At 43.9% G+C, this 22,448-nt stretch overlaps 1 protein-coding gene and 2 long non-coding RNA genes across 4 annotated transcripts in view; 1 reads left to right on the forward strand and 2 right to left on the reverse strand.

The window, feature by feature from the left end:
- Alox15b (arachidonate 15-lipoxygenase type B) overlaps positions 1-11,403 on the reverse strand; it is a 17,628-nt gene extending 6,225 nt beyond the window's left edge. Inside the window, exons 1-4 of one of the 2 annotated variants that reach the window (XM_031351568.1) lie at positions 11,075-11,403; positions 10,765-10,987; positions 10,409-10,490; positions 994-1,116 (exon numbers count right to left, since the gene is read on the reverse strand). In XM_031351568.1, the coding sequence (XP_031207428.1) occupies positions 994-1,116; positions 10,409-10,490; positions 10,765-10,987; positions 11,075-11,221 (575 nt within the window). In that variant the 5' untranslated portion in view covers positions 11,222-11,403. The remainder of the gene's footprint in view (positions 1-993; positions 1,117-10,408; positions 10,491-10,764; positions 10,988-11,074) is intronic. The other variant, XM_031351569.1, reaches the window with a different exon arrangement.
- Positions 11,404-13,410: 2,007 nt separating this feature from the next.
- On the reverse strand, positions 13,411-14,321 carry LOC116078949. The gene is made up of 2 exons (XR_004113679.1): positions 14,089-14,321; positions 13,411-13,651 (listed from the first exon to the last, which is right to left on the reverse strand). It is a non-coding gene; the product is annotated as an uncharacterized LOC116078949 (long non-coding RNA).
- Positions 14,322-18,294: 3,973 nt separating this feature from the next.
- LOC116078384 lies at positions 18,295-19,534 on the forward strand. The gene is made up of 2 exons (XR_004113522.1): positions 18,295-18,363; positions 19,119-19,534. It is a non-coding gene; the product is annotated as an uncharacterized LOC116078384 (long non-coding RNA).
- Positions 19,535-22,448: the final 2,914 nt, after the last annotated feature.

Genomic DNA, 22,448 nt, shown 5'->3' on the forward strand with positions numbered 1-22,448 from the left:
TGAAATCTTCTGGGAAGTGTTTTCTGAGAGCACAAAGAAGCTGTGTTCCAGAAATAGCCAAGGTTGTATCTCATGCTGCAGCTGTACTTGGTAATGTGTAAGAGTCACCCAGGTGGTACTGGTCTTGAAGGCATGAAGGGGTCATGAAGAGCAGCTGAGGCTTGGCACTGTGAGAGGCCATGAAAGGCCACTGGTGAAAGTGCAGCCTCAGTTGCAGGTGATGGCCCAGGATGGAAGGGGTCATGCAAAGGAGTTGAGGCTTGGCACCATGAAGAGTCTATGAGAGGCTACTGGTGAAGCCTAGTTGCAGTGGAAGACAGCAGTGTTTTGGAGATGCCAGTACCATGAGATGACCACCAAGAACAGCAGCAGCAGTGACTAGAAGACAAGGTGTGTGCTACAAAGGGCAGAGCTGGCGAAGTGACCCAAGCTCTTGGAGGAGCCCAGAAGACGGTGAGTGGTTCCCAAACATTGGACTGTTTGATTTTGCTTTCGATCGTGACTGTGCCTTTTCCCTCTTGAAGGAACAAAGCATTTTAGTGGAGCTCACAATTAAGAGATTTTGAATTGTAAAAAGACTTTGAATTTTAAAAGATATTGGATATTTTACCCACACACATGATAGCTCATGATAACTCATGGCCAACTATACAACCATAAATAAATAAAATAAATCTTAAAAAAAGATTTTGGATAAAAAAAAGATATTGGATATCTTAAAGGGATTGAAATTTTAATATGTGAGAATATGTGGGACTTTTAAAGTTATTTAGAGCATGGGGATGAATAAGAAAGTAAGGGTTGAGGCTTACGAGTGATGTGTTTATGTGTCAAGTTGACTAGGGTCCTAACCCGCTTGATTTCCAGTCCTGACTTCCTTTGGTGATGAACAGCAATGTGGAAAGTGTAAGTTGAATAAACCCTTTCCTCCCGAACTTGCTTCTTGGTCATGATGTTTTGTGCAGGAATAGAAACCCTGACTAAGACACTCACGCAGAGTGGGCTTTAAAGAAGAATTTGGCATTCTTCATCACAGAGTACTTGATGTTGAGGTCCAAGTCTTTCACAGTCTCGTGGTCAAGGCAGTGAGGCCAACCTTCAATGTAAGTCTTCCAGCTGGAAGGGGGACAGTGAATGATCAGCATCAAGTCTCAGGAGCTCTTGCATAGAGACAGAAGAATCCCTGCCCTGGGGAACCCTGGCCCCCTGGGAACTGATATCCCAGAGAGGTTAGGATCCTGGCCCCAGTGGCTCACCTGCTGTTGGAGTCTTGTGGAAGTTAAACCGTCCTTCTTACCTCCCTCAGATGAGACCCTGAGAGGACTCTGGCTACAGCTAGCCCCCTTCTGCCAGCAGGGGCTTTCCTGAGACCCTCCCTTCCTGTACTGGCTAGTTTTGTGTGTCAACTTGATACAGGCTGGAGTTATCACAGAAGGGAGCTTTAGTTGGGGAAGGGCCTCCATGAGGTCCAGCTGTGGGGCATTTTCTCAATTAGTGATCAAGCGGGTAGGGCCCCTTGTGGGTGGTGCCATCCCTGGGCTGGAGGTCTTGGGCTCTATAATAGAGCAAGCTGAGCAAGCCAGGAGAAGCAAGCCAGCAAGGAACATCTCTCTCCATGGCCTCTGCATCAGCTCCTGTTTCCTGACCTGCTTGAGTTCCAGTCCTGACTTCCTCTGGTGATCAACAGCCATGTGGAAGTAAGCTGAATAAACCTTTTCTTCCCCAACTTGCTTTCATGGTCATGATGTTTGTGCAGGAATAGAAACCCTGACTAAGACACTTCCCCTATGCTTACTGGGTTGGATGGAAGCTACATGGGTTCCCACAGGGAGACTTCTGAGCACCTGACTCAAGTTGAGGTTGAAGCTGAGCTAAAGCCCTGGGGTCTCTTAAGTACCTGGATTATAGCATGGGAAGGTTGGGACGGTTACCCTAGGAAGAGTTGGGAATCCAGGAAAGCAGAAAAAAAGGAGGGGGAAGGAGGAGCTTAACATTTGGTGTTTGGGTCATTTAAAAACTAGTCTTTTAGAGTTGAGGACAGGGAGTGGGACCTTTTCTCTAACCAAAATAAATTTTAAAAGGCTGGGAATATAGCTCAGCGGTAGAGCACCTGCCTAGGATGCACAAAGCCCTAGGTTCAATCTCCAGTATAAAAAATGAAACTAAGAGGCTGGAGAGATAGCTCAGTGGTTAAGAGCACTGTCTGCTCTTCCAGAAGTCCTGAGTTCAATTCCCAGCAGCCATATGGTGGCTCGAAACCATCTATAGTGGGATCTGATGCCCTCTTTTGGCATTCAGGTGCACATGTAGATAGAGCTCTCATGTATAAAATAAACTCTTAAAAAATAAAACTAAAAAAAGTAAAAATTAAACATTAAAAAGTTACTGCACGGGCTGGAGAGATGACTCAGAGGTTAAGAGCACTGACTCTTCTTCCAGAGGTCCTGAGTTCAATTCGCAGCAACCACATGGTGGCTCACAACCATCTGTAATGGGTTCTAATGCCCTCTTCTGGTGTGTCTGAGACAATAACAGTGAACTCACATATATAAAATAAATAAGTCTTTAAAACAAAAGTTACGATGCCCAGGATCAGAGTTGAGTAGGATACAACATCTGTTCCAACACCAGGAGTAACTGGGACCAGACACACAGGAACTCCACCAGCCCAGGGTCTCAGGTTCCTTCCAGTCCCACAACACCCAGAGGAAGCTCCACTCCCAGGATCCTTCTGGTCTGTCTGGGCCGGCTAGTGCCCTGAGCAGACCTTGGGTGCAAACTTTGCAGTCATTCCCAAAACACCTGGATGAAGCTCCACTCCAAGGTGCTCTAATAAGCCCAGGGTCACAGGATCCCAGAATCACAGGATCACAGAGACAGCTTGACTCTGAGGAGTTCTGACACAACCAGCATCACAGGAAGGACAGGCTCCAATCAGATTTAGCAAGAGTAGGTAGCACTAGAAATAACCAGATGAAGCGGGGCAAGCATAAGAATATAAGCAACACAAACCAAGGTTACTTGGCATCATCAGAGCCCAATACTCCCACCATTGCAAGTCCTGGACACACCATCATACTGGAAAGGCAAGATTCAGATATAAAATCACTTCTCATGATGATGATAAAGGACTTTAAGAAAGACATAAATAGCACCCTCAAAGAAATACAGGAGAACCCAGGTAAACAGCTAGAAGCCCTTCAAGAGGAAACACAAAAATCCCTTAAATAACTACAGGAAAACACAAACAGGTAAAAGAAATGAGCAAAACCATCTAGAATCTAAAAATGAAAATAGAAACAATAAAGAAATCAGAAAGAGACAACCCTGGAGATACAAAACCTAGGAAAGAAATCAGGAGTCATAGATGCAAGCATCACCAACAGAATACAAGAGATAGAAGAGAGAATCTCAGGGGTAGAAGACATCATAGAAAACATTGATACAACAGTCAAAGAAAATGCAAAAAGCAAAAAGCTCCTAACCCAAAACACCCAGGAAATCCAGGATGCAATGAGAAAACCAAACCTAAGGATAATAGATATAGAAGAGAGTGAAGACTCCCAATGTAATGGGTCAGTAAATATCTTCAACAAAATTATAGAAGAAAATTTCCCTAACCTAAAGAAAGAGATGCCCATGAACATACAAGAAGCCTATAGAACTCCAAATAGACTGGACCAGAAAAGAAATTCCTCCTGTCACATAATAATCAAAACACCAAATGCACTAAACAAAGAAAGAATTTTAAAAGCAGTAAGGGAAAAAGGTCAAGTAACATATAAAGGCAGGCCTATTAGAATTACACCAGACTTCTCACCAGAGACTATGAAAGCTAGAAGATCCTGCACAGATGTCATACAGACCCTACAAGAACACAAATGCCAGCCCAGGCTGCTATACCCAGCAAAACTCTAAATTACCATAAATGAAGAAACCAAGATATTCCATGACAAAACAAAATTTACACAATATCTTTCTATAAATCCAGCCCTACAAAGGATAATAGATGGAAAACATCAACATAAGGAGCAAAACTACACCCTAGAAGAAGCAAAAAAGTAATCTTTCAACAAATCCACACAAATCTAATTCCACTTCTTACAACAAAAACAACAGGACATAACAATTACTTTTTCTTAATATATTAATATGAAAATTAATATTACCAACATATCCTAATCAATTGAAATCCAAAAATATGAGGAATTAGAAATTTATTGACTGTCATCCAATGGTTTCTCTACTTTAGTAATTGGAGAAATAGGTCCAATATTATACAATCCAAATACACTCTTAGCTTGTTTGTTTCTGACAGTGTCTTGCTGTGTACAACATAATGGTCTTGAGATCTTGCTTTTCTTATCTCAGCTTCTCTATTAATAGTATTGTTTATTTCATGTTTTTACACTATACTATGGTTTTCAGAACAGCTTACATATTTTAAAAGTATTTATATACCCAAAAGAAATGTAGACAATTAAACTGGGAGGGGGTTTGTAAGAGAACAACAAAGAGTAAGACTGAATGCTTTGCTTGACATTTGTAACTCTTGTATCAAGTTACCACAGTAAGAGTCAAGATTTTAAGCTCCACTAAATACAAAACAAACAAACAAAACCACTTTATATATTTATGTTCATTTAAGAAAATATTAGTAGTGATGTATTATTTTGAAATACACAGTTAATACATTTGGAGTTTTTTAAAATTTATATTGAGAAAAACATATGTATTTTCAGTATTACCGTAGACAAGCATCTACATAAGACTGTTAAATTGACTGTTATTTTATATCAAACAACTTTTATAATACTCATTTTCATTGTTATAATAGTTTATAAATTTTAAAGACTATGACAAAAAAAGATATTGTAGGTATTGAAGGGATAATACTTCTCTGGGAGGAGTTGGGGTACAAACGGAAAACAAGAATGTGATTTAATTCTATTTACTTAAAATATGCTTTTAAATGTTAACAAATTCAGATAAATCGAAATCATGTAACTTTTCTCATTATAATAAAATAAAAAAAGTTACTGCACATTGTCAAGACCTCCACATGCATATGATTGGTTGTGTACATAGAGACATACAATGTAAACAAAATGTAATTACAGGGTGTTTTTCTTTTTCTGTTTTTTTTTTCTTTTTTCTCTTCTTTTTTCCTTTCTTTTTGGATTTTGAGACAGGGTTTTTCTGTATAGCCCTGGCTATCCTGGAAGTGGCTCAGTAGACCAGGCTATTCTCAAAATCAGAGTTCAGTCTACTTCCTCCAGATGCTGGGTATTGAAGTCATGCACAACAGTGCCTGACATACATTTTTAAAAACTTAAATAAAAATATTAAGATGGACAAGGATATAAATTAGTAATGTGTGTTTACTCAGAATGCAAAGGACTTAGGTTCAACCAGCATTCAATAAACAATTTAATAATGAAAAATCTTTTAGATTTGAGCTTTTGATGTCAAAGGACAGCTTGCGATTAAAGTGTACTGCCACCAGGTGGTGGCCAAACTCTTTGTCTCAAGCAACCCAGTACTGGTTTCATCTGGGGAAATCTTGGTAAAATGCAGATTTTCACTTAGTAGGTATGAGCTGGGCCTGAGTTCTTGCCTTCTCTGGGTGGCATCAAGAAGAAGCTAATGCTGGGGTTTGACGCCTCACTTTAATTGTAAATGCTGAGGGACCATGCAGAGAGAACAGACAGGGAACAATGCTAATCACACACATTTAGGCAGGGCTTAGCATTCATGTTGTTGAGTATTTTTATTTACCTTCGTGGTTGTAGGGGCAGGGTCTCACATAAACTAGGCCTCCAATTCACTATGCAGCTATAGGTGGCCTTGAATTCCTGATCCTCCTGCCTCCATCTCAAATGCTGGGATTACAGGTATGTCTCACCCTATCTGGTTCATGTGGTGCTGGTGATCAACTTTAAAGCTCTTCTTGTTACATGCTCTACCAACTAGGTTACATCCCCAGCCCTAGTTTTTTTCTTTTATACTAAATGCAGTGCTGAAGAAGAATCCCTGAATGCAGACTTAGACTCCCAGGTCTTATTAACTCCATTCTTAACCATTCTCATTTGTTTTCTCTAACAACCTTAAATAAGAAGAAAACATCCGACATTCCGGTTTCTGTCTGTACCTGGAGCTGATCCTGTGCCACAGTACCCCATACCCAAATGCCACCAGGAGAGAGCTTGTCTCCCAGGAGTGCTGGCACACATGTAAGCACAAGTAACACCACCACTTCTGCTCAAATTCCTGGCCCAAGAGGGACCAGCCCAGAGTCATCAGGACACAGGAATGAAGGAACAGACAGGGACAGGATCCTTCAGGTTTCTGTCTGCACCCAGAGCTGACCCATTGCCACAGCTCTCCATACCCAAATTCATCCCAGAGAGAACTGGTCTCCCAGGAGTACTGACACACAGGCTTGCAGGAGGGACAAGCCAGACAGTCAGAGACACCAAGACCAGCTAACACCGGAGATATCCAGATGGTGAGAGGCAAGGGCAAGAACATAAGCAACAGAAACCAAAGCTACTTGTCATCATCAGAACCCAGTTCTCCCACCACAGTGAGCCCTGTATACCCCAACACACCAGAAAAGCAAGACTCTGATTTAAAATCACAGCTCATGATGATGATAGAGGACTTTAAGAATGACATAAATAACTCCCTATAAAAAATATAGGAAAACACAGGCAAACAGGTTGAAGCCCTTAAAGAGGAAACACAAAAATCCTTTAAAGAATTATAGGAAAACACAACCAAACGGGTGGAGGAATTGAACAAAACCATTCAGGATCTAAAAATGGAAATAGAATCAATAAAGGGAGACAACCCTGGAGATAGAAAATCTAAGAAAGAGATCAAGAGTCATAGACGCAAGCATCAACAACACAATGTAAGAGATAGAAGAGAGAATCTCAGGTGCAGAAGATACCATAGAAAACATTGACACAACAGTCAAAGAAAATACAAAACGCAAAAAGCTCCTAACCCAAAACATCCAGGAAATCCAGGACACAATGAGAAGACCAAACCTAAGGATAATAGGTATAGAAGAGAGTGAAAATTCCCAACTTAAAGGGCCAGTAAATATCTTCAACATAATTATAGAAGAAAACTTTCATAACCTAAAGAATGAGATGGCCATAAACATACAAGAAGCCTACAGAACTCCAAATAGACTGGACAAGAGAAGAAATTCCTCATGTCACATAATAGTCAAAACACCAAATACACAAAATGAAGAAAGAATATTAAAAGCAGTAAGGGAAAAATGTCAAGTAACATATAAAAGCAGACCTATCAGAATTACACTAGACTTCTCCCCAGAGACTATGAAAGCTAGAAGATCTGGGCAGATATCATACAGACCCTAAGAGAATACAAATGCCAGTCCAGGCTACTATACCCAACAAAACTATCAATTACCATAGATGGAGAAATGAAGATATTCCATGACAAAACCAAATTTACACAATATCTTTTCACAAATCCAGCCCGACAAAGGATAATAAACAGAAAACTCCAACACAAGGAGGGAAACTACAACCCAGAAAAAGCAAGAAAGTAATTTTCTATCAACAAACGCAAAAGAAGATAGCCACAGAAACATAATTCCACCTCTAACAACAAAAATAACAGGAAGCGGGGCTGGCGAGATGGCTCAGCAGGTAAGAGCACTGACTGCTCTTCCGAAGGTCCTGAGTTCAGATCCCAGCAACCACATGGTGGCTCACAACCATCCGTAATGAGATCTGTCGCCCTCTTCTGGTGCATCTGAAGACAGCTACAGTAAATTACGCTGGAGCGAGAGGGGCTGGCAAAAGTCCTGGGATCAACAGCAGCCACACACATGATGGCTCATGGCCATCTGTACAGCTACAGTGTACTCATACACATAAAATAAATAAAAATAAATCTTAAAAAAATACTGGAAGCAACAATCACTGTTCCTTAATCTCTCTCTCTCTCTTTTGAGACAGGGTTTCTCTGTATAGCCCTGGCTGTCCTGGAACTCACTCTGTAGACCAGGCTGGCCTCGAACTCAGAAATCCGCCTGCCTCTGCCTCCCAAGTGCTGGGATTAAAGGCGTGCGCCACCACCCAGCTTCCTTAATATCTCTTATCATCAATGGACTCAATTCCCCAATAAATAGACATAGACTAACAGACTGGATACGTAAACAGGACCCAGCATTTTGCTGCATACAGGAAATGCACCTCAGTGTCAGTGACACTACCTCAGAGTAAAGGCCTAGAAAACAATTTTCCAAACAAATGCTCCCAAGAAACAAGCTGGAGTAGCCATTCTAATATCGAATAAAATCGACTTTCAACTAAAAGTTGTCAAAAAAGATAAGGAAGGACACTTCATACTCATCAAAGGAAAAAATCTACCAAGAAGAATTCTCAATTCTGAACATCTATGTTCCAAATGCCAGGGCACAGCATTCATAAAAGAAACTTTACTAAAGTTCAAAGCACATATTGCACCTCACGCAATAATAGTGGGAGGTTTCAATACCCCACTCTCACAAATGGACAGATCATGGAAACAGAAACTAAACAGAGACACAGTAAAACTAACAGAAGTGATGGACCAAATGGTTTTAACAGATATCTATAGAACATTTCACCCTAAAACAAAAGAATATACCTTCTTCTCAACACCTCATGATACCTTCTCCAAAACTGACCATATAATCGGTCACAAAACAGGCCTCAACAGATACAAGATGACTGAAATAATCCCATGCATCCTATCAGCTCACCATAGACTAAGGCTGATCTTCAATAGCAGCAAAAACAACAGAAAGCCCACATACACATGGAAGCTGAACAATGCCCTACTCAATGATAACTTGTCAAGGAAGAAATAAATAAAGAAATTAAATACTTTAGAATTTAATGAAAATAAAGGCACAATATACCCAAACTTGTGGGACACAATGAAATCAGTGTTAAGATGAAAACTCATATCTCTAATTGCCTCCAAAAAGAAACTAGAGAGAGCATATACTAGCAACTTAACAGCACACTTGAAAGCTCTAGAACAAAAAGAAGCAAATACTCCCAAGAGGAGTAGATGACAGGAAATAATCAAACTCAAGGCTGAAATCAACCAAGTAGAAACAAAAAGAACTATACAAAGAATCAACAAAACCAGGAGCTGATTCTTTGAGAAAATCTTTTTGTTTCTCTCTCTTTCTTTCTTTCTTTGTTCCCTCCTTCCTTCTTTCTTTCCTTCCTTCCTTTTTTTATTTTTATTTTTATCAAATATAGTCTAACAGGAGTCAAACTGAAAAAGAAAACTTCAGTTGAGGAAATGTCTCCTTCAGACTGTCTAGTAGCCAAGAGATCGTTTAGTATTTTCTTGACTGATAATTTACTATTGCAAGTGCCATCCCTGAACAGCTGGAACAAGAAATCTGTTTGCAGAAGCTAGTAATTCTATTCCTTCATGACCTCTTCTTCAGGGCCTGCCTCCAAGTTCATGTTTGATTTCCTGTCCTGACTACCATTCATAATGTATGATATAAGATGAAATAAACTATTTCCTCTCCAAAAGAAACAAACAGAAGAAGAAAACATCAATCAAAGTTAGTAAGTGATTTACCCAAGACCTCCCAGCTCATTTTGTTAGGGTCTAGACTGGCCCTTTATCATCAAGGATGTAGATTTCAACATCTGCCTCTCTCCCTTGTTTACTGCTGTGAGATTTAGTGTCATGGCTTTCATGACAAAAGTTGAATCACCAGGAACCAAATGAGCTTGTGATTGCTAAGTTTCCAGAGATCTAGCGCAAAAGCAGGGGGCTCAGGATTTGGAAAGCAACCAAGATTAAGAGCACCAGACAATTTTGATAATGTCCACCTGAGTACAGTTGCTGACTTCACCCCATTGTAATTCCCACCTACTGCGATCTCAGCGTGTAGGTAGCTCTCTGCTCTAACTCTTAATGCTGAGCTGGCAAGACAGAGAGCACCTCTGTCTGAGAGTTTCTCTACTGTTTGGGTACGAGTTTGAAGGACCCCCTTAAATGCCAGGAGTTCTGCCTGTATTTATCGGAGAAAGCAACAACCCCACCAGTGAGAGAGAAAAAGAGAAACGAAAGCAACAACCACAAGAACAGATGGAGAATGCATAAGCCACAGGGCAGGGTTGTTAGAGCACTGGATTTCATACTTCAGTGGGTACCAGAGTCACCAGAAAGGCTTGGCAAGTTGTAAATCTCTCTGCTCAATAGCATGTTCAGAGTCAGAGGGACTGCGAATCTGCTTTTCTCTCAGGTGCCCACTATTGCTAATACTGCTGTGTTAGTCCTTGATTTGGCAGCTTCCCATCCCATAAGTGAGTCCTCCTGCAGGGGTCGCTGTCGCCCTCCTCACCTGTACATCTTCTGCCTGGCCTTAAGCTCCTTCTGGCGCTGATCCTGCAGAATAGGGTGGTGGTCTTCCCAGGACACCTTGGCTGCGGGTGGGGGCGTAGACGGAAAGGATACTCTCCTGATCTCTCGATTCAGACATTCTACCTACTACTACTATCAACCTACCAGTCGCCTCACACTGGGTACATTTCTTCCACTGCAAGCTGACTGCCACCACCTCCTGCTTCTGCCAGTCCCCTCCTTCCTCCTCTGCCCCTTCCCGGTGTCCACACCAGTTCACCTCTCCTCTCCCCAAGCCTAGCCTCCCCTACACAGCTGTGCGCCCCTGCAGCCTCAGCCAGTTGGTGCCCCTCTCACCTGCTCCCTCTCTCAGCACCAGCTCCCCCGCCCCTTCCAGCCACTGATAACAGGGGAAGCGGAGTGCAGCCCCAGGTAGCCACTCCAGCTGGAACCAGCGGCAGAACCAGGCATCAGAAGGGAAAGACACAAGTGGGAGGGGCGCCTCCCGGGGTGCCTTGTGGATTCGCAGCATCAGCACAGCGCCAACATCCTGGGGTAGCGTCACCTCGAAGTCTTCTTCCTAGGAGGGGCTGTTTAGTATGCCTAGGATGGTCCCCCTGGGCCCCCTTCCTCCACAGTCGCCATTGTCCACTCCCCCAAAACTCACCGCACTGGCGCTGAACTCCTTGCCCAGATGGTCCAGAGGTACTAAGGGGCTCTCTCCGTGGGTTCCCACGATGCTGACAGACACTTTGTCCCATGTGCCAGCCCCGCAGGCCTCCCCGGTGGATACTCTCACCTTGAATTTAGCCATCCTCCTGAACAGTCTGGCTCTCTACTGCAAGCTGGGCATCTCTGGCTGGGTGATTTAACCTCAGGGATGCCCCGCCCACCAGGTCAGATTTAGGGGAAATGTGTTTGCTATCCACTGTTCCCGTTCAGCTTCTCTGCCATCAGGAAGAGCCTTAGAATTTAGGGCAAGGAGTAGGTGGGTTGACACACTGAAACCTGGAGTCACAATGGGTGGCACTGAGACAGGGAAGGGACTGCAGTCTCCAGGACAAAGTTCCAGACCCAACTGGGATGTGGGTTACAAGTAATAAGTTTATTTTAAGTGCTGTCTTAGCTTCAAATGTGAGTGAGGGTCCACTTCCCCATTCCTATAACTCTTCCCATGCTACAAGGCTGCTTTCATTCCTTTTAATATCTGATTTTGAGAGCCATTACTGGCCAGGACTATTAGATGCTGCCAGCACAGGTCCAGGCAAGACTCTAGCTTTGCCTGCCTCTTTACTAAGGGGGAAACACACAAGGGGGAAAAGACATTCAAATGCTCTACTCATGTATTAGACTTTTAGATGATAATGAATGCTGGGGAAGACGTCAGACATTGCTGAGGTGAGCCTGAGAAGTTGGGATGGAGAGAAAGGTCCTTAGAGACCCAGAGGCGGTGAGAGGTGAGCTCAGGGTATGCGTTTATGGGCACCAATTATTGGACTCAGTGTGTTATTAAAAGGAAGAGGATCTCATGGAAGGGACATGAGGGAAAGTCAGGAAGGGCTGTAGGGGTATGGGGTGGATACGATCAAATACATTGTATGCATCTGTGAAAAATCTCAAATGCTATATCAAAAATAATATTAAATATATGTTTTAAAAGGGTATGTCTAGGGAAGCTGGTTTCCTCTTAGGGAACTGTCTGTGCAAAGGCCCTGAGGTCACTGGAGAAGGGAAGGCAGAGCTGGAGTGAGAGGGATGTCAGAAGGAAGATGGAGACAGAGTTAACCCTTGAGGGAAACAACAGATTTGGGGGATCTAGTCTGGAAATCCTCTTTGCTGTGCCCATTAGTCCAAGTATAGTGGTCACTAAGGGTGTCTACCTGGAAGTCATGACAGAGGGATATATGTGAGCCCTAGGCTAAGAGAATATCACTGGAAAAGGGCAGTGGATGAAGGCTTCAAGTTGCTCATAAATTTGAAAGGAGGTTGTATTAGTCAGGGTTTCTATTCCTGCACAAACATCATGACAATGAAGCAAGTTGGGGAGGAAAGGGTTTATTCAGCTTACACTTCCACATAGCTGTTGATCACCAGAGGAAGTCAGGACTGGAACTCAAGCAGGTCAGGAAGCAGGAGCTGATGCAGAGGCCATGGAGGGATGTTTCTTACTGGCTTTCTTCTCCTGGCTTACTCAGCCTGCTCTCTTATAGAACCCAAGACTTCCAGCCCGGGGATGGCACCACCCACAAGGGGCCCTACCTCACTTGATCACTAATTGAGAAAATGCCTCAAAGCTGGATCTCATGGAAGCACTTCCCCAACTGAAGCTCCTTTCTCTGTGATAACTCCAGCCTGTGTCACGTTGATACACAAAACCAGCCAGTACAGAGGTAAAAACAACAAAGATTGTTCAGTGTGTGTGTTTCTTCAGCTGTTTTGTTATTATAAAGAAGTAAAAGCTTTACGTTGGCTGCTTGTTCTGAAGCCTACTGTTCTGAGGCTGACCCAGAGAAGAGTGTATGCTGGGCTGACATTGTTACAAAGTCTCGATGACATAGCTCTCCCCTCCCCTCCCCCCACATATGCTAAGCAGACATTGTTACAAAGTCTTGATGACATAGACCCCCCCACACACACATATGCTAGGCTGACATTGTTACAAAGTCTCGATGACATAGCTCTCCCCTCCCCTCACAGACACACACATATGCTACTTAGACATTGTTACAAAGTCTCGATGACATAGCTCACACACACACACACACACACACACACACACTTGAAGTGGAAATTTCTGATTTCTTTGGAGACTCAGTTGTGACAACATCTGATGTTTTCAGAGGATGTTTTGCTGAGAACAGACACCTTGTGTTTTTCTGGAAGCTGCCTGAAGTGGGGGGGCGGGGGGATATGATGTTTTGCTAGAGCAGATGCTTGAGAGAAAACGTGATGGTTGGAAAGGGTATAAGTGTCACCCAGCAGGCAGTGGACTATACGGTGGCATTGGTCTACCTTGTCACTCTTTGCTGGTCTTTATTCAGTCTTGCTGACTCTGGTCTTTGCTGACAATACCTTGGCACTGGTTCACCTTGCCTTCATTATTGATCATCATTTATCAAGACTTCATGGAGAGAAATGCACCAAAGAACTTCACCTGATACTTCAGCTGTTTCTGCCTGCTTCAGTGGACTTAGCCCAATTGGCAGAGCCTGTGGTTTCTTCTGGATTTTGATCCATCTCCAATCTGTGAATGGTGTTTGAGAGTGGATTGAGCAAGTGCTGCTGATTCTGATTCCTGTGCACTGAATTGCCGCTGTCCTAACATTAAAGACTGGAATGGGTCCCCCCCAAAAAACTATTTCTAAACAGTCCCACATCGTCCTTTGCACTACTAAACTTTCCTTTCCACTATCTGTGGTGTGTGATGGGCTAGAAGGAAGGTTAAAGCATTTAAGAACTCTGATTACAGTAGGTTTTGGAAAATCTAAGCCTACACACACACACACACACACACACACACACACACACTGTTGTGTGACACTGTTTCTGGGAAAATGAGAACAGATATCTATCCACCCCATATAGAGAACTAACAACTGATCAGAGTAATGCTATCACCGTGTCCAATCTGTTGAATCAAATTGAGACAACTTAAAGGAGCGTGGGTGAGGGGCTACTTACAGAAGTGCGCACTTAAAGACTGCAGCACCAGAGCCCACCCAAGTGTGGGTGACAGCTCAGGAAGTGGAACCCTGGAGCTCTCTGCATGACTGCAGGCAACTAACATGCTAAAGCGTCTCCTTCCTGGTCAGTCCTTGTCTTTATATCCTTGGAAAGAGGATCTAAGTTAATCTAAGTTTCAGCTCTCCAGGATATGAAAAGATTGTTTAAATCTCAAATTCCAGGAGCCTCTCTTTCCCTCCAGGAAGGACTGTTTAAACTCAGAAGAAATTGCTACACAACATTCCCTCTACCTCCATCTCTTCCACTCTTTCTGCTCTCTGTTACAGCTCAAGGTTCCCTGAACCTTGGAGGGAAGTGACTTAAATGTCCATCTATGGCTAAGTACTAGGTCACAATTCACCACAGCAGTCACTTGTTCCCAGAAACCATCATTTTGGCCAAGTGGTAGTAGTCTCAGCACTCGAGGCAGAGGCCTCTAGAGGCAGAGGCAGAGGCAGAGGCAGGTCTCTGTAAGTTTGAGGCCAGCCTGGTCTACACAGTGAGTTTCAGGACAGTCAGGGGTACACACAGAGAAACCCTGTCTGAAAAAGCCACTTCCTACCTCCAAAATAGAACCCATCCTTTCCAAAGGAAGTTTCTTTCCATGACAGACTGAGGCTGACAGTGATCTATGGCTGTAAGCAAGAATAACTAGAGGGCAGATTGACAGGTTCATCACACCCCTTTAACAAAACAATACCTGAATTGGCACACTCCCCAGCTACAGATTTTTTTTATCTTGACTTGCAGTAACATATGTAAATTCTGTCCTATGGGGAAGGCCATAAATCCCGTACTAAAGCTGCTGGTCATATCTGTTGGTTATGTCACTCACACTGTGTAGCAGGTACATCCCGCCTGGCATTTTGACCATAACTGATCATCACTGCTGGTGACCCGTGCTCTCCCGCTCTCCCGGCAGCCTGCATTGCACCTACAGTATTACAACACCCAGCAGCAATGTAGAAGGTTCCAGGTTTATTTCTGGTATCGATAAGGGCAAGGTAAGCATGTCTGCCTGACTGGAAAGCCAAGCAGGAAAGAGAACATCCTCAGGCATCAATCAGCCGTGGAATGATAAGAACACTGATAAACAACTTCTCTCCCAGAGTTCCCTCTTCTGCTCTTAAAGCCCAAGCCCCCGCCCCTGGACATGCAGCACCCACTCCAGGGAGAGACTAGAGTCCTTCACTTGATCTCATCAAAGGACTGGTCATATACAGGAGGCTCTCCTCTTTTATGTCATATCAATCCTGATTTAACTTTTTTTTTTTTTCTTAATTTTTGAGACAAGGTTTCTCTGTGTGATTCTGGCTGTCCTGGAACTCTTCTGAAGACCAGGCTGGCCTCCAACTCGGAGTTCCAACTGCCTCTGCCTCTGGAGTGCTGGATTAAAGGTGTGACCTAACATCTTCAGCAATGGGGTCTTACTCCCTAGTTATGGCATGCAGCCAACAACAGTGGTCAAGTAACCTTTATTTTATTTTGTTTCATCATTTGTGGGGCCACAGTGGTTTACTGCTACCAGCTTGTAAGGAAGTAGCCTACTCTGGGGACTAAAACAAACCATATGGCTTTGAGACAACCCTGTTGTCCTTCATCTCGAGAATGTTAAGAAATAGTTTTTTTTTAATTTTTTTTCATAAGATACTCAGAGATTAGCATTAAAACACCCATTTGATGAATCCTTTTCATAGATCTCTGTAGGCTTATTGCTGTCCATTCCAAGCTAAGGCTCAGTTGAGCTCATAATTGAGCCGCTAAGGATGATGCTAAAGGTTAGCAAGGCCCGATGAGCCTGAAAGCTTCTATTGCCTGTGTCAGTTATTTTTCCTAAAGAGTAATGCTGGTACAGTGGCAGGGGCGGCAGACTTGTCAGCTCTCCGTGCTCCGTAGCCTTTCTCCCCGAGTCAGCCTGCTTCCTCTGGGGCAGCAGCTCTGAGCTGGTAGGTGGAATGCCTTTGGGGGTAGAATGACCCTTTCACAGGAGTGCATGGAAACACAGATATTTAAATTATGATTCATAACAGTAGCAAAATTATGGTTATGATGTAGCAATTAAAGCAATGGTATACAAGGGGGACACTACAACCTGAGGAACTGTGTGAAAGGGTCCTGGCATCAGGAAGGCCAAGACTCCTGCTCTAGGGATGAGGCCACATTGCCTCTCTCCACTCCCGAGAGGTTTAGTGAGGATTGTTTAGCAGCGGGTCAGGCCCCCAGTCAAAGGGGACCAGGGCCATGTTTGTGCCTAGCACTTCTGATGGCTTCTTTGGCTTGACAGGCTGTTGTCACTGCTATTTTGTCCTGTGTAGCAAGCTCAGAGGGTGGCCAACTTGGTCACTGCGGCCACTGTCATTGTCCCTTTCTCAGCCACCTGCCTGCTGTGATAACCCCAGGCTAGGTGGACAATATCCATTAACAGCCTATTTCCTGCTGGAGGGAAATGAACACAGCTTACCCTGGGGGGAGTGGGGGATGGAGCATGGCTGCCTATCCTCTGTGAGCATTGCTGGCCCTGCCTTGGGTGTATGGCTGCCCACTCCCTGGGGTTTTGTCTGGTACTATGCATTAAAATGCTAAATGCTGTACCCCAAAGACAAGCAAATCCTCACATATACCAGCCTTTGTTCTTTAAACCTGGCTCCCCATTTAAAGTTCATTGGTTTATAGAAGGCTTTAGCTGTGATTGGGCAATAGAGAGAGAAAAGAGGGACTTCAAGAGTGAGGGAGGGGGGGTCTCTGTAGAAACCAGGGACGTTCTCTCTGGCAGAATTGCTTCAGAAGCATTTTATGGGCCAAAGCCAAGTACAGCCCAGCACTGTATCAAGATAGGAGAGAACTGGACTTTGTCAAGCATTACCATTTTAATGGCTCTCAGGGTCAGGCTGAAAGGCCACACTTCTGTGGTCTCTTACTAGTCTTTTTTCCTGTTGTGTTTCTGGATCTCTAATTTCCAACTAGTTCCACCAATAACCATACCCTGCCACCTTTTGCCATTTTCTTTGTCTGGTCTCACACCTGTGAGTTGGGTTGTGCATTCTGGGATGAGGCCGACCAACAGGAAGCATGCTAGGTTCTGTTCCCCAATTGGTTCATTATCTATCAGTAAAGATGCCAAGGGCCAATTGCTTTGCAGGAGGACTTGCCTGCAGCAGGCAAGCTGGCAGAAGCAAGGGAGGGAGAGGGAGAGTTTGCCGGGAGAGAAAACAACCAAGCAGTCATGTGAGATCTAGGGCAGAGCGGTCACAGGCGGCTTCTATGGGCGAGAGGTTGGGAATGCTGAGCTGGGACTAAAGGTGAGCAACTAAAGGTGAGGACAGATTTAGGGTGCTGAGCTAAGAGTATTGGGCAGGGCAGGCTAGCCATGGAGATGAATGATGCCCAGCAATTGATCCAATATGGTAAGTTGAAATTTAGCAACATGTGTGCCTGTGTTTTTCATCCCCAGCTCCGATATTCTCCCCAGCTAGAATAATCAAATTTTGACAAGTTCCTATTCCAACATATAGAGTGTCTTGGCTAGAAGGACTGATCTGGCCTAAGCTAATCCTGGGTATACATGTAAAACTTTTTCTTCTAGTAAACTTTAGTGATGATTCCCCACATACCAACTGATGCCTATGATGAACTGGGGATGCAGGTAGTTGAAACCAGATGCATTGTGGGAAGGAACATGAGCAGTAGGAAAAATGAATATATGACCTAAACTACCAATGAATATAGAGAACCTTTGGGTCTGATGGTCCATGCCTTTAATCCCAGTACTCAGGAGGCAAGTCGGGCAGATCTCTGTGAGTACGAGGCCAGTCTGGTCTACAGAGTGAGCTGCAGGAAAATCAGGGCTGTTACACAGAAAAACCCTGTCTCGGAAAAAACAAACAAACAAACAAACAAAAAAAGACATAGAGAACCAACTGAGCTATGGTCCTTCATATCCAACTCCTCCTTCTCATGAACCCCAGAAAGGAAGCCTCAAACTAACCGTAGGGCCCTTGAGTTCTCTCCCTCCCATGACCTCCTGGTCACCTTCACAGTGCCTCTCTGTGGTTTGAATGACGTAGTTTGAATTGCTGCGACACACTCCATGGCGATATTTTTTGGGGAAACATGGAAGACTTTGGTACTTTGGACTGCAAAGGCAGTTGATGTAAGTGGTGCGTAATGGGATTCTTTGTAGAATCTTGGAAGACCGTGGAGCAGACAGACATGATGAAGCTTAACTGACTTCAGGTAGCTCTGTGGTTGAGTCCCTACATAGAAACTGCTAAACAGCTATTCCCACTGTAGCCATGGTAGAGAAGTCATGTGTTGTTGGGGTGGTGTGGGTCTCTCGGAAGCGGTAGGGGACTGTTGTGGACAGTGGAAACCCTGTAACATAAACTTGTCAATGCGGGTTCTTGGAGGAATGAGTTTTAAAGTGTGCTGTGAGTGTAACTCAACGGTAGAACACTTGCTTAGCACTGAGGCCTTGATTTCTATCTACCACAAGTGTTTGGTAGTGTCTCCTAAAGTACAAAGTACATAACTATCCTGTTCGACACCCTACAGCAGTGGTTCTCAACCATCCTAACATCCAACATGCTGTAACCATTCAATACGGTTCCTCATTTTATGGTAACCCTGCAACCATAAAATTATTTTTGGTAGGGGGTGGGGTGGTATGCAGGGGGAGGGGGGAGGGAACAGGGGTTTGTTTTAGTTTTTGTCTTTTTATTTTATTTTATTTTATTTTATTTTTCTTTTTTTGGAGGGGAACCTGAGAAAGGAGATATTGTAAATAAAGAAAACATCTAATAAAAAATTATTTTTGTTGCTAATTTCATAAGTTTAAGTTTGATAGTTTGAATCATACTTTTAAATACTTGTATTTTCTAATGGTATTAGTTCATCCCTCATTGAAGGGTCATTTGTCCCCTAAATGGGTCATGACCCAGAGGTTCCGAACCATTGACTTATGTTTTTCTTTTACTCTTGTATTGCCTCAGGTAACTCGGGCTGAGTCACCTCCTACTCTCTGACCACCATAAGAACCAAGTGTCTGGAGGCCTCTGCAAACATACATGCCTTGCTCTGAATCTGCGACTGGTTCCACCAAGTCAGGTGGTTTCCTTATACATGTTTGTACTGGTTAGTTTTATGCCATCTTGATTCAAGCTCTAGTCAGCCAAGAGGAGGAAGCGTCGACTGAGAAATTGCCCCCATCAAATCCAGCTGCAGGCGAGCAGGAAAGGAGTTCGCTGGTTACTTCTCCTCACTAACAACTCGCAGACACAGCTTTTCCTCTCCCTGACTTTGAGGAAGACATTTTCCTACTGTTGACCCAGGCAACTTGTATTTCCTTAGGAACTTAATCCTGCCAGTTCCTGCCCCTTCATTAATAGAGTCTACCACCCCAGGAAAATTAGTCCTGACAGTCACTGAGTAACGAGCCTGTAACCGCAGGCATGCCATACAACTGCTCCGAGCCCTGTCCTCCCTCAGCTGGGAAAAGGAGTTGCAATGGTCCCTGACTCACTGGTTCTGGAGACTATGGAGTGAGTTTTCTCAGGACTACTAGTTCCAGGCTCAAACCATCCTCCTGATAACTTTTTACAAAGATTTTCCTTCCTCCCACCTGGCACAATCTTATTACACTCTACCCTGTTCCTATTGGATACAAAACCACGTTTCTCTGGAACCCCATCCACTCTTCCTCCCTCTATGCTGGCTTCTTCCTTCATCATGTGATTTGGCTCAAACCTCTCCAATCTTCACAAAAGCACAAATCTCTACTTGCAGACCCCTCCCCAATTTCTGACTTGTTAAGGAATATCACAGCTGTGTTGGCACAGGGCATTTCTTAGGCCATCTCAGGGAACACCAAGTCGTGGGAGGGCCAGCTCCCATCTGGGGGAGAATCTTAGATCATCTATTTCAACCACTTTAATGCATATGGGTATTAACCTTATTCCAATACCACCATGGCCTAGGTGACTTTCCCAAGGTGGAGATCGAATCTAGCCCTGTCCTTTCAGGGCCAGCTGTATTGAGGATACAATGCTTGGCAGACTTCCTCCCTCAGCTCCATTTCCTGGTGAAGTCTGTCAGGTACCTTTGACTGTGAACCTTAACGTCTCAAGGTCTTAGAGCAGTTGGGGTCACCTTTGACCTCCCAGTCCACAAATTAGGCAGAGTGTAAGGGAGGGACTTCTGTATGCCAACCTGACCTGGAGTGGAGGCTAAGCTGAGAGGGAGACAAGCCTAGGGACCAGGGGGGGGGGGGGACATGCGAGCAACATGCATAGACCCTGTGTGGCCTCAGATCAGACCAGACAGTGATGGTGGTGGCAGAGCTGTTTGATGGAGACAAAAAGCTTGGATCAGGTGTTCAGGACCCAGGAAGAGAGCTGGAGACTGAGAACTGGTCAGGGATGGAGGGAATGAGGGTGAGCCAGAGTCAGAAGGTGGGTGGACATTTATTTGCTTCGCTTTGTGGTTTAAGGGAGGAGGTATGGGAGAGCCTCTTGCTGAGCTTGCATTTTTCTACTCCAAAAGACGGTGAGAGCTTTGTAGTGTGGAAAGCTATTTTATTTGACATTTTAAAATGGTGTGGGCTGGCAAGATGGCTCAGAGGACAAAGGTGTTTGCCATCAAGTCTAAAACTCTGAGTTTCATCCCTAGGACTCACATGGTTCCATAATGGAAGTGGAGAACTAAATTCTCCAAGTTGTCCTCTGACTTCCACATGGTTGCTGTGGTACAAGTGTGTGTATGTGTCTGTGAGTGTGTTTGTGTGTGCTTGTATATGTTAAAAAATCATGCTGAAGGGATAGCCCATACATACTCCTTTAGTAGCTGCAAGTATTCCAAGAACTACCCCTTCAACACACACACCCCAGAATAGTAGTATGCTCACACCCAATATGGGAAGTCGTGTTGAATTTGCATTGATCCAGTGCTCCTCCTCCCATATAATTTAAGCCATTACTTAATTAGTCATAATACCTACTTCAATGTCAATGCCACGTAAACAGTAGTCATACTACTATTACTGCATTGTCAAGGGACAATCACACACAAATATGTCTGTTCACATGTAGTGTTTAGTATAGACACAAACTTCACAGGCTTAACCAGATGGTAGGGAGCAGATTATCAAGAATATAACACTTGCCGGGCAGTGGTGGCGCATGCCTTTAATCCCAGCACTTGGGAAGCAGAGGTAGGCAGATTTCTGAGTTCAAGGCCAGCCTGGTCTACAGAGTGAGTTCCAGGACAGCCAGGGCTATACAGAGAAACGCTGCCTCAAAAAACAAAAACAAAACAAAACAAAAATATATATACATATATATGTGTATATGTATATGTGTATATATATGTATATATGTGTACACACACACACACACACACATATATATATATAAAATACTTTCAGGCAGGCAGTAGTGATGTGTTGGGAGTTTGATTCATGCTTACATGGGAATTCCCATGTCTGCTGCAAGTCCCTGCCAAAGGTTTGGATGGGTCCATAAAGAACCAGTAGCCAAATGGCTGGACAGAGTGAAAAAGGAGGGACTTTTAGGATGCCTGGCCAAGAAACACAGGGGAGGAAAAGAAGGGATTCTGCCATGAGAGTGGCATAGGACGGACCATGTCGTGAAGGAGCAGGTGGGTGAGACAACTAAAATGTAGGTGCAAAGGGAAAGTGGCCCCATGGAAGGGCTGCCCAGAAGGAGATAGGCAGCAAGGATAAGATATCATTTGAGAAAGTGTTAAGTCTGGAATACCAGAGGTGAGTGTGTGCTAGCTGCGGGAGGTCCGATCATTGAGCTAGTCAAGGCATATCTAAATATAAAGGGTGTGTGTGTGTGTGTGTGTGTGTCTTTTCATTAGTGAATCCAGAGAACTCTGATGGGTGGCAAGAAGTGCAATCACCCACTGGAAGCTCAGAGCAAATTAACTACTCCTACAGATGGCACACAATGCAGTAGGCAAGAACTCACTATTTAAAATTAGAGATTCTCAGGGGCTGGAGAGACGGCTCAGTGGTTAAGAGCACTGACTGCTCTTCCAGAGGTCCTGAGTTCAATTCCCAGCAACCACATGGTGGCTCACAACCATCTGTAATGAGATCTGATGCCCTATTCTGATGTGTCTGAAGACAGTACAGTGTACTTACATATAATAAATAAATAAATAAATCCTTAAAAAAATAGAGAATTTAAAAAAAAATTAGAGAATCTCAGATGGAATACACACGCGTCGTGATGTATGATTAGGAGTTGGAGATTCTCAGATGGGGAGAACTGGCTTCCTAGTAGGCTACAGATTCTCCA

The sequence above is a fragment of the Mastomys coucha genome, unplaced genomic scaffold, assembly GCF_008632895.1.
Source record: "Mastomys coucha isolate ucsf_1 unplaced genomic scaffold, UCSF_Mcou_1 pScaffold5, whole genome shotgun sequence".
Lineage (NCBI taxonomy): Eukaryota > Metazoa > Chordata > Mammalia > Rodentia > Muridae > Mastomys > Mastomys coucha.